Raw genomic sequence first — 12,420 nt, forward strand, 5'->3', positions numbered from 1 at the left:
CTATCCAGAGTCTTTATTAGACAGTCTTTAAGTCTTCTTCTCTTTGTTTTTCACCGTGGCGTCTTTATTTCGACAAATGGTAACAATTTGCCATCTTAATGAACGAAGCAGCCAATGAATGCATACCGACCGCATTAAGAAATATGGTTTCTGCCGAAGCATGCACAACGGGACTGTCATGTATCGCTCTCTGTCAGTTATGAGGGAAATTTCATATAAGTAACACGAATGACTCAGTCTCATGTGATATTACGAGGCTCCGGTCTCCCTGGCACACCACAAGCTGCGTGCGCCCCTTTAGTCGCAGGTCCCACGATTTCGCGCTAAGGATGTTTCACCTTCTCTGCCATGTCTTTTTTCGACGCTAGAAGGTAAGCTTCAAATAAAAATGGTTGTACAGAGCTGCAGTAAATGACAGTAACATTCAGAGGCAGTGGTCTCGCTTGTTGTTCCACATGCAGAACCTTGCCGACGCTGACAATTTACATTAAGTTAGAACCGTACGGTACGCATTATTTAAGAGAGAGAAATGGTTCGCTGCGGACAGGTCCTGAGCAGGGACGCCATTCCGCAGACCACTCGTAAGCTCTGCGTACAGGGTATACTACACACCTTCGCGAGCAGCATTCCTCTTGTGCGCCGAGACGGGCACGCAAGGGAGAGGGGGAGACAGGGTAGGATAGAGAGAAGTCGTCCAAAGAGGGGGGCAGTGCTGGAGATCGCGAGAAAGCATCGCGTCTGCGCAGAAGGGTGTCCCGGGTCCAGACGAACGCTCATTGGTCGATTAGGTCGTCCGGCAGACGGGAAGACAGCAGCGTCGCGACAGGCTTCTATGGTTCCCTTTTGCTTGTCACTACTTACTTTCGTGCTAGCTTGCTTTCGTTTCATTATTTCCACTTGTGCCCAATGCCGGTCCTCCCTCTTTTTCCCCACACTCCCTCTTTCTTCATTTTCTTCCCTCTATCTCCGTTTCGGCGTCGCGACATTTTCCCCAGCTCGTCTCGGCCCGTCTATATCGCGCCGACTGGAACATGTCGTTCCTCTTATTTTGTACGGCCTTCTCCCTGCGAACGCTCTTCTCTCAAAAGATTTTTTTCTTTATCTTTCTCTCTCACCGTCTCTCCAACTCTTAGAGCGCTATATCGAGGCAAGTTTTTCGGGAGGAGAGAAAGCTCAAAAAGAGAAAATCAATCTTGAAAAGAGAGAAAGAAGAAGAGAAATCGCGAGGGAATACAGTGTCGGGTGCCTTTTTTGAAAGCTCCGTTGCCGCCGTCCCGAGATAAATTTCTTTTTTTTTCCTTTTAGACGCGCGACCGATCAGCATAAAATCGATAAGACGTCCTCGTCGCCGCCAGTCTGCTCAGAACGCCTGTGTGGTGGTGGGCTCGAACTTTCTTTTTTTTTCTTGTTACCAGACGCCGTAAGATTTCTTTTCAGAGCTCCTGGTCTTGCTCGGTAACATTTTGGCGAATTTGTGCTTGTGGTTTTGTTCAGTTTGGTGCTATTACGGTGTCTCAGCGCCTTCGTTTCTGCTCTCGAATTTGTTTGAAAGAAAAATTTTAATTCACTTTGTTATTTTCCCTGTTTTCTACTCGATGACAGCGCCGCAGCCTTTCCAACGGGACCTGGTGCAGCAAATCAGCCGGGTGGAAAGAACACGTCAGAGATGAAGACACGCCATTTTTCGCAGTTGGAGCGTCTTCGCTGGTAAGAAACTCGGGAGATTTCTTTACAAAGTATTCCTGCTCAACGCTTGAAACAGAAATAGTGAAGTAAAAGAGCACACAATGGGATAGTGGGACGGGGCATGGACAGAAATGAACGAACTCTGCACTGCTTGCGGGCTAGAAGGAATTATCTGTAGGTCTAGGATTCCGAGATTGCGTCACTCAAACTGAGTACGTAGTCTTGGTCAAAAGTCCTAAGGCCACAGCGTTCACCTGCAGTGAAAAGAATGTCCCTAGAATGCTCCGTGTAGCGGATCATTCAAAACACAAGTGAAGCGGGAAGCTTCTCTACATCCTGAAAAAACCTTCTGCTAACATTTAAAGGTCCTTCGATCTTTAATAGTGACGTAATGGCTCTGTTATAGTGCTGAAGCGAAAAGTCTTTGACCTTAATACTAATTAGCTCCCCCCCCCCCCTCTCATTTATGTCCGACAAAACAAGTAGAGAGATCTGTTCTAGTTCTGAGTGAATCCCAAAGCCTAAATCAGAATGCACACTTGTCGAGTCAAGCCATGGGCATCTCAAAATCATATCGGTGCTTTGAGGCGCCAATCCTTCTGCCTTGCTTTTCGATATTTCTTCCCGAATAACATTGGCACAGCACCGAGACAGCCTGCGCTTCGGACAACGCCAGCCTGCAACATTCACTATGAGTAACACTCATTTGTTTCAGTCAGGTTATGCTCAGACGCGCAAGTCCCTGAAGTTAGACACTCATTCAGAACTTGGAGGAACTTTGAGACCTGCTCCTGTGCTAACATTACGCATTCTGTACTCTGGATGTCTGTGAATAATAATAAAAAAAAACTGTAACCCAAAAACCTGTTTTTGCAGTTGCTCTTCATTACCGCGATCTCTTGCCGCGCTTGTTGGCTCCCGTTGCCTGAAGCTATGAAGAAACCGGTCCCTGATGTTGAGTTCCACAGACAGTATCAAATTTAATGCAGCGTACAGGACTGTGTTTTATCGGGCTGGCTTTAGCTTTACTCTGCGCTAGGTATGGCAAAACGTTCATTGGTTCCTCTAGGTGCCGAAATCGCAGTAGACCGCTGCGTTGCAGTGATGTAAAGAGTGTTCCGGGTCCCATTCAGGACGTTCTTTGCTGGTACTGTTATAATCCTAGATGCAAGCATGTGCGATATCTGTGGAAACGAACACCAACAAATGAGCGCGAATTCCCGAGTCCCCATCCCTCAGGCCGTATGTCAGCATCACTGCTTAGGAATGTCATGGCGGTCATAAGCCACTGTTAGGGTAGTTATGAGTGAGAGCGTAGTATGACAGAGGGTTACACAGGCAAGGTCCCGCTCATTATCGAGGACGCTCATCTGGCAGTCCACCTTAATGACTCTCTTATTAGAAAGTAGCTGCTCGCATGAGTTTTCGGCTTGAGTGTAGAGTGTAAAAAGACGCCGGCAACGGTGGAACGGTGGAAGTGAGAAAATGCCATGGATAACCATCGCTTGCAAATACGGTGCGACGAACTACACTTTCTTCATCTCTTTACAAGGCCCGCTTCTACGAAAGCAAATCTGAGCTATAGTTTACGTTGAGATAATGAGAGCAAAATTGACGGGCACGTGATATTTTGACGCACATGCATCTCACATTTGCGCGTTTACGTACAAAGGGGACGCGCACGTATACGTCCCAGGGTGCTCTCGGCTCCGTAAATCATCGCGCGGGCTCCAGGAAGAACCGCTGGGAACCTGAGCACTTGCTGCGGGCGGCAGTCGTTTTAGAAGCTCACCCGCTCTGATGCTTTTCCTGTTATTTTCGGTTTATCTTCTCACCCCGAAACAAGGCATTTAGTTCGCACGTACGCACGCTTCCGGAAGCAGCCGTCTCGGCATCTGTTGAGCGTGGCGCGCACGCGAGCCGCTCACTAGCGCCGCCTGTCGTCACATCAGTCTGCGGCGTCGGTGGGCGCTGGGGAAGGGGGGAGCATCCGGCTTCATATTTCAAGTCGTAAACGGCGCTGACGCGGCCCCGGGTAGAGGCTGCGGGGCTTTTAACACCGCTCGAGGTGTTGTTGCCACCACGAGCGCCACCTAACACCCCCGACCCACGTCCACCCCACAACCCCAAGCCTGTTCTCTTCTTTTTTGCTCCGCGGCAGAGGTGCGCGTTCCCGCCGGGATGTAGCGATGATCCGTAATTATCGCCGACTCATTTCGTCGCCTTCTCCATTTGCGCCCTTGATTGAGAGTGTTTGCGTGACCCCCCCCCCCCCCCCCCAATCTGGATATAGAGTTCGCTTCTCCCTTACGTTCCTTTCTTGCTTTTTCCTTTTCGCGTTTAAAGACATTAGTAAGTGGTACCAAGCCTGTAAGTTGGAAAGGATCGGTTCGCGCTTCACCCGTAGTGAGTGATGAGTGAGAACGATTAGTAGTGGCTAATATGGTAACAGGAGACGCTCTAGCCGAATAGTGCCAGAAGAAAAACAAATTAGAGTAGAAAGGCAGCATTAAGAGTATCGGTGGCCTTTTTGTGGGCGGTCGCGGAAAGAGGCACATCTGAGTGGATGCAAGAAGAAGCCACTTCTTTAAAAAAATCACACGAAAGCTCATCCACACTCCTTTCTGAGCACATGCCACGATAGGTAAGTCTGAAAACATGCCCGCGTGGAGCATCATCTGTATGTTGTCATTGCCGAGTTAAGAAACAATTATGAGTAACTGAAAGAGTAAAACCTGAAGCTGCAGCCTCCACCGAAAGCTTTTAAATAAATATCTAACAGAAAAGGGCTAGATATACATGTATATCTAAGCCGAACTACAGCATTCACCACCACGAACAAAAATATCCAAACCATGTGCATTTGCCTTCCTCCACATGAAACAAAAGCAAGAAATGGTGGACAAGAATTGCTTCTACACGTTCAGAGGAAACAAATAAAGATTTTTGACTAAAAATGCTTTGGTGAAAAGAAAAAAAAGAAACAGAAAACACGACGCTACCCGAAAGGAAACGTGAAACGGTATACAGCACGACAGACAGAAAGGAAAGGAAACATAACCACCGTTATGTTCATATCTGATATCTGACGACTAAGAAAAAAAAAAAAGTCAATACTGGGGTGCCTTGTATCCGAGCTGGACTCGATAACTTGCGAACACAATCCCGGGAGTGGCGTTTTGTACTGCGCAGGGAACGACGAGCAGGCACAAATAAATTGACGCAAAACACAAGAAAATAAAGAGAAAAGGTTAAGAAGAGAGAAAGAGTCAAAAGGAGAGTAAGAGAAAGAGGGAGAAAGTGGACGTGTGTACACTTCCGACTTATACGGGGCACTTCTCTTTTGATGCGCGGAAATCAAACGAGCGGACATTCGTGCCGAACAATATTAGACGGTGGGGACGGTCAAATAATGACCCGTCGGGACACACAGCGCACGCGGAAGACTATATACGCGACTCGCCTATACGTACATACATATATATCGCGAGCGAAACCGTTAGCGCTCCCAGAGAGAGCGCTCAGCAACAAAGTTCGCTTGGCGAGCTAGGCGAATGTGCCCGATCAGCATTGATCTTTTTCGGGAGCATTACTTATTCATGCTGCGACTGCCGGCTTGCAGCCTTGGGCGCACCGCTGTAGCCAGAGTTGAGGGGGAGAGGGGAAAAGCATACAGCCTAACTGCAGATCTCTCGTGTACGCACAGACACGAAGCAAGGTGCAAACCGTGCCGACCGAATCATCAGAAATTGTCCCAAATGGCCACGCAGCTGCCTTTTCCTCCTCGCTGTCTCATAGGTGGCATACGGACGGTCGAATCCGCCGCGCCACACGCGGACGTATTTGGACTGTTCTGAGGCTGCTTAGCGAGGCCGTCTTTGCTTGGCTAACAGAGATTGATTTCAATCGTGTGCCATATAAGTCGCGCATAAATGGGCTCCGTAATACGGTGTGCGGGGAACAAACGGAGGTTGGTGTGTGCCGGACGTCACGCTTATGCGGTCATTAGATTCGAGTTAAGCGAGAGAATTGTAAACAGGCTGCAGATGAACCCGATTATAGCGCAGCCGAATCAATAAGCCGCCCGTGCCGCAGCGTTGCATAGCGTCTCTCGAGGAAATCAAACGCTTGGCTAATTTAGTAGGGGGAAAACGTGTGGATTTAATACGGTCGCGCTGTCATGAATCTACGCTGAGCTTCCTTTTCTTGCTTGTTTCATTTGGCGTTTTACTGGAGTGCGCTCTGGTGTCTTCTCGTGTGGTAAAGGTACTGCCCCAGCTTAACGCGATAGCGATGAGGCTCGCGATCTGAAGCAAATCCGGCGTCGTCAACAGCGGCGGCCTTGTGTGCGAAAAAGTAGATAACCCGCTTGCTACCTAGGTTACTTTACTTCGTGCGTCATCAGAACCTGCCCAGCGTGGCAGGTGGCTGGTGAAATAAATGATTGGCTGTGATAGGTTACTCGGTAAGAGCAACCCGGGCCTCACGATCCCCACCGGTGGCCATGTTTGAAACAGCCACCTGCCGGGGCCGCGTCGCTTAACCGGGGCACCACTGCGCCTAGAGTGGTATGAGTACCAACAGGGATCTATGAATGTAAAGTCAAGAAGGACCAATGCCGCATATTTGGTTTTATGGTTTATGGGGGTTTAACGTCCCAACACGACTCAAGATATATGAGGGACGCCGTAGTGAAGGGCTCAGGAAATTTCGACCACCTGGGGTTCTTTTACGTGCACTCACATCGCACAGTACCGCATATATGGACATTAACCCATTAAAGTTGTCCCAAAGCAACTCAGGCTATGAGAGACGCCGTAGTGAAGGGCTCCGGAAATTTCGACCACCTGGGGTTCTTTAACGTGCACTGACATCGCACAGTACTGCATATATGGACATTAACCCATTAAAGTTGTCGTGTTACACCCTTAAGGCGGAGCTTAAGTGCACCCTCCAGTTCTTTTTTGTGGCATGATAGGCGGCGCGAACGCACTACGTGAAGCTCACGTCGAGAAGTGAATTTTTTTTACTCACTCACACACCTTCTCTCTTTCTATGTCACTCAATATCATTCACGCAGGGAACCACGAGACAAACCAAACGCACTGTTCAGAATTTTGGCGCATATTAGCACCGGTAGCAGATCAGTGAAAGTAACCTTAACTGACCAAAAAGAAGGCAGCATTTTATTTTTCTGCGCGTCTTTTGTACCAAAAGTGGCGCTCATACAGACTCCGGTCCTGCGAAACATGCGGCCTTTAATCTTCGCTTATGAATGTTCTTGAGCCCAACGTTCTTCACATGTGTCTGCTTACAGCGTTTATATTTCTTCATTTCCTCCTCCCTTCACTCCCTTTCAAGAGAAATGCGTGCTTGCGTATTGACCAACAACCCTCCAATTTCCGCAGTCCCACAGTACTCTTTAGAGAGCATGAGGGATCTACCGCCCACCACAACCTTTCAATCTCGGCAACCGCTTGGCGGGAGCTCACACCGAAAACGGGCCCGAAAGCGCACGCAATGTACCCCCGTTCAACGCTGAAAAAAAAAAAAATCACAACAAGAAGGATCAACGTCAATAAACAGCCCCTCTAGTAGACCCTGTTCCACCCTCAGTGGGGTCTGTGGGATCCCGTAAGCTTCCTGGATACTTTTCTATATATATATATATATATATATATATATATATATATATATATATATATATATATATATATATATATATATATATATATATTTGTATAGGCAGCCAGCCTTTCGGTGCCTTTGCGCGTATTAGAGAATAGCAGACAGCGGCACTATGAAAAAAAATGAAAGAAATGAAATGTACGCCGTCTACTTCGGTATGACAATCTCTGGCACGGAGTTTCGAGACGCTTCTGTACACGAATGTGCAACGAATGTACAGCACATGTGCACGGTGTTCTTTGCATGCTATACGGTGACCGGTCACTCAACACTTGGTAAAAGAAATTCGAATGCACTGCTTATTTTACAGGCCCTTTCCCTCTGTTTCTGATGCCAGTGCATCTTTGATTTCACTAAGTTGACACTTTGGGCTAGTTTCCTGAATCTGTGTCTTGACTCTCTGTGCTACATTTCTTGGCTAGCTTTGATAATGCGTCACAAAGTTTCTGTACTCTTCGTTCTGTGACCAAGCACCGTTTTCATGTGCTGTTGGGCCTGTCCGCCTTCTCTAGTATTGCGTTCCTCGTTTTTGAATGCGATAGAAGCTTTGTCGGGAAGGAAGAAGATGTGTCGTCGGAATATTAATTTGCTGACTGGCTGCAGGAAAGTGACGTCATCAGACCGGAGCATTCTCATTGGCTGACTGGCTAGAGGGAAGCTACGCCACCAGCCGAGAGCACTCCCATTGACTGGAGGAAAATGACGTCACAGGACAGGAAGTAACGACACTTCTGGCAAAGGCATCACCAGCTGCTAATGCTATAGCCTCACCAACACATAATGAAATTAGGTACCCCTGCGAATTTCGTTTTAGTGCGCCGATATCCGTTAACTCGCACTGCGTTAGCTTTCGAAGTTATACCTCCGCGGTGGAGTAAAATTTTCGCCTTCCGCTTTGAGCTCCGTAACAGATAAATCTTTCCATCAAACATTCTGCAGATACATGAGCATTCTCCACCCATTCTGCAGGAACGAGTGCTCCCCATACGTCTGACTGCCCCATGTTACAACATAACGTTCATGAAACCACGTAAAATGCTGTAGCTAAAGTTCAGGTGTCATGACTGTAGCACACGCCTATAACGAGGGGATTATCGAGAGCCGGAAGTCTGAGCAGCCATTGGATTAACATGAGTAGTTAGCGGAGTACCGTGAAAAATATAGAAAAGTGGGCACACTGAAAATTAAAGGCGTAGTGTAACAAACATCATCACAAAAATTGAAAGCCAAAATACTTTTGCTGGCTTTGAACCATCGAGAAGGTTAGTGATAGATAAAGCACACAAGAAAACAATGTTGTTCAATGTGTCACAAATTTGTCGTTTACTTGCGCAATACAGTTTGTCGGTTTTTTCTTCGAGAGAATTTTGACCAGTATTCAACAAACGAAACCAAGAGCTCACCATGTTACAGATGCCTCCAGGTCTGATGAATCCCATTCCTTGAAACCTTGTATTCGAGCTGCAAAGAAAAGAAAGGAAGCTTGTTGAAAAAGACCCAACGCAATGTAAGGATCCCGTCTGCAAGTAAGTCACAAAGCTCAGTGTTGCCCCCCCTCCCCAAGTGCAATGCTTTGGATCTTCTCAGCATTGGTGGATTTTATCTTGACTAAAAAAGTGCTTTTTGCTTTGATGAACTCTAGTTCTGCTCACTGCCGCCAACTTCGCCCGGGCATTCAGTTAGTAGCCTTCTTGATACTAAGCCATATTGCTCTCTTTCGTCCCATATCTGGAATGTTGTTCATCGGCTTCCAAAAAAAAAAATCACTCTGCAATGTGTGGTTCCTTCGTTAAAGGTATATAGCATAAAGATACAGGCAACAGCACCAATATCAGCGAGGTATTCTTCAGTCACACATCAACCGCAAAGTATACACATGGATGCGGGACAATATGCGTTAACAAACATTTAAGAAAATCAGCGGTAAACTCACACCGCTTGATTAAACAGCATGCTGACGTGTTCACTCGAACTCTCACTCGCTCGCTCACTCATTCACTCGGCTCTCACATACCCATCCACTGGACCACTCACTCACATACCCATCCACTGGACCACTCACTAACTCACCCACTCACTAACCCATACACTGGACCACTCACTCTCTAACCCATCCACTGGACCACTCACTCACACACCCATCCACTGGACCACTCACTAACTCACCCACTCACTAACCCGTCCACTGGACCACTCACTAACTCACCCACTCACTAACCCATCCACTGGACCACTCACTAACCCATCCACTGGACCACTCACTAACCCATCCACTGGACCACTCACTAACTCACCCACTCACTAACCCATCCACTGGACCACTCACTAACTCACCCACCCACCCACCCACCCACCCACCCACCCACTCACTCACTCACTCACTCACTCACTCACTCACCCACCCACCCACCCACCCACTCATTGTAGTGGCAGACACTTACGGCTTGACGCTTCCCGATAAAAGCGCAGAAACGCGAGACAGGCAGCGGCGCAAAGATGCGAGGCCCCGAAATTGTCAAAGCCGCCGGGGCGAAACGAGCCCGTTACCCACAGAGTAATCCTCTCGCCACCGGTAATAAAGGCGGCAGCCAGCAAACAGTGCCGACGGCCGCATCCGCAGAAAAAAGCAATAACACAACGAATGCGCGCGCACGAGCACGCAGATGCGCGCGCTCTCTATCTCGCGCGAGCACTGTTCTTGTCTTCGTACCGGCTGCAGCAACTGCGCCGTACCTTCCTTCTTTCTCTCTACTTTTCATTCTTCCTTCTTTTTTTGCTGTCGCTGTCGCTCGGGCGTGCGCGACTTCTCCGCGCAGGCGCTTTGTTCTCTCCTAGGGCGCCGTAAAACTTGCTTATCGCCGCGAGACACTTTCAAATTTTTCAAGCTCGGGTTGCGCAGACTCCAGATGCCGCAAGGAACGCCGGTGGCGCATGGAGGGAAAGGCTCGCGCTGATTTGTTTTTACGAGCGGGCCGTATTTACACCCGTACCGTGCGGGCACGCTCTAATCCCTTTCGCGGGCTTTTTTGTCCCCCAAATGAGCTTTAAAAGTCGCCCTTTCGCGGCTATCTCGCACGCAGATGGAGGGGGTCGCAATGGCGTAAACGGAGAAAGGGGGCAACGGCAGCAGTCGACGCTGTTACGCTGTCTCTTTTTAATGGTTTGTTTACGTTTGGCGTCATATTGCCGTTTTCCCCAAACTCCTCGTTACGACTGAAAAAAAAATAAAAAAGATGCAAGACAAAAACGCGGTATTCGACGGCAACAGTTTGGGTTTAGATTCACATTTGCCGTGCTCTGGTCGTTCAGAAATCTACTCGTATTACGAGTTCTCTTGCATGTGAAAGTCGCGGCAACAGAACTTCGGCTCTTTATAACAAATGCAGCAGGTATAGCTTCTGCAGCGCTGTCACTCACTGGCTTACTCACTGGTGCTCGCTACGACGTCCCGCCTTAGGCCTTTCTTACAGCTCTCCCGTTTATTAGAAACATAACGGAAGCTTTGATTGGACGGTCATTCAGCGTTCTACGCAGGACAGCAGAGGCGAAACGGACGAGTGCGCGCTCATGCACACAGTTAGCTTGCCAATTGCAGCGTCGTCTGCTGGGACATTCTGCTTACGTGACGTAACGCCTGCTGCTCGTCTGCTGGCCACTCGAGCAGACGACCAGTGGGGGACGCGAGCAGACGAGCAGCGCCGGTTGAGTCACGTAGTAGAACTGTAGAACAACAGAAGAGATGAGGACATAGCCACGTCGTTCAGTGATGCGCAATACCCTTGGACTGCTGCTATACTTGATCTCCATAGGCCTAAGGGATGGCTTAGCGTTAATTTCATCCTGGAGTGCTAGCGTGTTAGCTGTGCATCTCCCACTGTTCTGCTCTCATGATGCTTTAGTCCCGTTATCCTCCTCTTTCAAGTATTCAAATATGCAGCGCTGGCAGACGACGGACGAAGAGGGGACGAGACACACAGCTGCGCTGACTGCCTCGTCCTCTCTTCGTCCGTCGTCTGCCAGAGCTGCATATTTGAGAATGTCAAATCAACTTGCCCAGTAATGCATCCTTCAAGTCCCCATGAGCAGGGTAGCCGACCGAACGTATACGCCCGGTTATTTTCACTCGCATGTGCATTATTCTCACTCTTAGTTCGCAGAGATCCTCAGGTGGCCTTTTGAAGGTAATAAAATTTCTTCCTCCGCTTCCTCAGGTGGTTCTTGGACTACAGTTCACGCAAACACTGCGCAACACAGCCGTGCCGTGTCTTTGTTGTGAGTGAAGGTCGAGGAGTTCATATCGGACGACCCGATCGCGCCGTTTTAGAGCGCAGCTCTTTGGCGTCCGTTCCTGGGTTTCGCGTCGTCGTCGGCGTTGTCGTCGGCCTCGTAACCAGCTCCGCCCCCCTTTCATCCCCCCAGCGCTAGCAGCAACCGACTGATAACGACCGACTGATACCGCTGGATGCCGCTGACGCCGCTAGAGAGTCAAGATAACGTGACTGCATAGAACACCGTCGCCGCCATGCAGAAAGAGGAGGAAAGGGTCCCCCCCCCCCCCCCCCCCTGTTCTTGTGTGGCGGATAGGGTGCTCTTCAGTTGCCGACGCGCCGGTTATTTCACGTAGGCCCCGGCACGTCGACGAATACGTGACCACCTTCCCACGGCTAGACCTGGTTCTTAGCGCTGCGGAAGCGAGGGTATCATATTGTTTGTGTCGGCATCGGCGGCGTTGTCCCTGAAACCAACTCCGCAGCTGGGGTTGACTCACTATCGAAAAGGTGAAACAGCTTATTTGCTGCGCTCAAATTTCGCATTAGGAAGTAACGTAATCGTCGGTAATTTTTATTTCAGTCGACGCTGATCAACTCATATTCCTCATAAATTACTCTGACCACAGATAGAACCTTACACCAGCACGGATGCCAAGAGGAAGCGTAAATTTTTAAATTTCAGTCGCAGAGTTCACTGCGTGGCTACATTGCATCTTTCGTGAACACTAAGGGGACTTAAGAGAGGCTTTTTTCTTGAAAACGTTGTTTCTTTTTT

At 48.8% G+C, this 12,420-nt stretch overlaps 1 protein-coding gene across 1 annotated transcript in view; it reads right to left on the reverse strand.

The window, feature by feature from the left end:
* LOC149358821 (uncharacterized) overlaps positions 1-12,420 on the reverse strand; it is a 274,468-nt gene that overhangs the window by 165,774 nt on the left and 96,274 nt on the right. The window contains exon 3 of the mRNA XM_089570998.1: positions 8,778-8,835. Within this exon, the coding sequence (XP_089427124.1) occupies positions 8,778-8,813 (36 nt within the window). The 5' untranslated portion in view covers positions 8,814-8,835. The remainder of the gene's footprint in view (positions 1-8,777; positions 8,836-12,420) is intronic.

This window comes from Amblyomma mixtum, chromosome 2, assembly GCF_055824585.1.
Source record: "Amblyomma mixtum isolate Tamu chromosome 2, ASM5582458v1, whole genome shotgun sequence".
Classification (NCBI taxonomy): Eukaryota; Metazoa; Arthropoda; class Arachnida; order Ixodida; family Ixodidae; genus Amblyomma; species Amblyomma mixtum.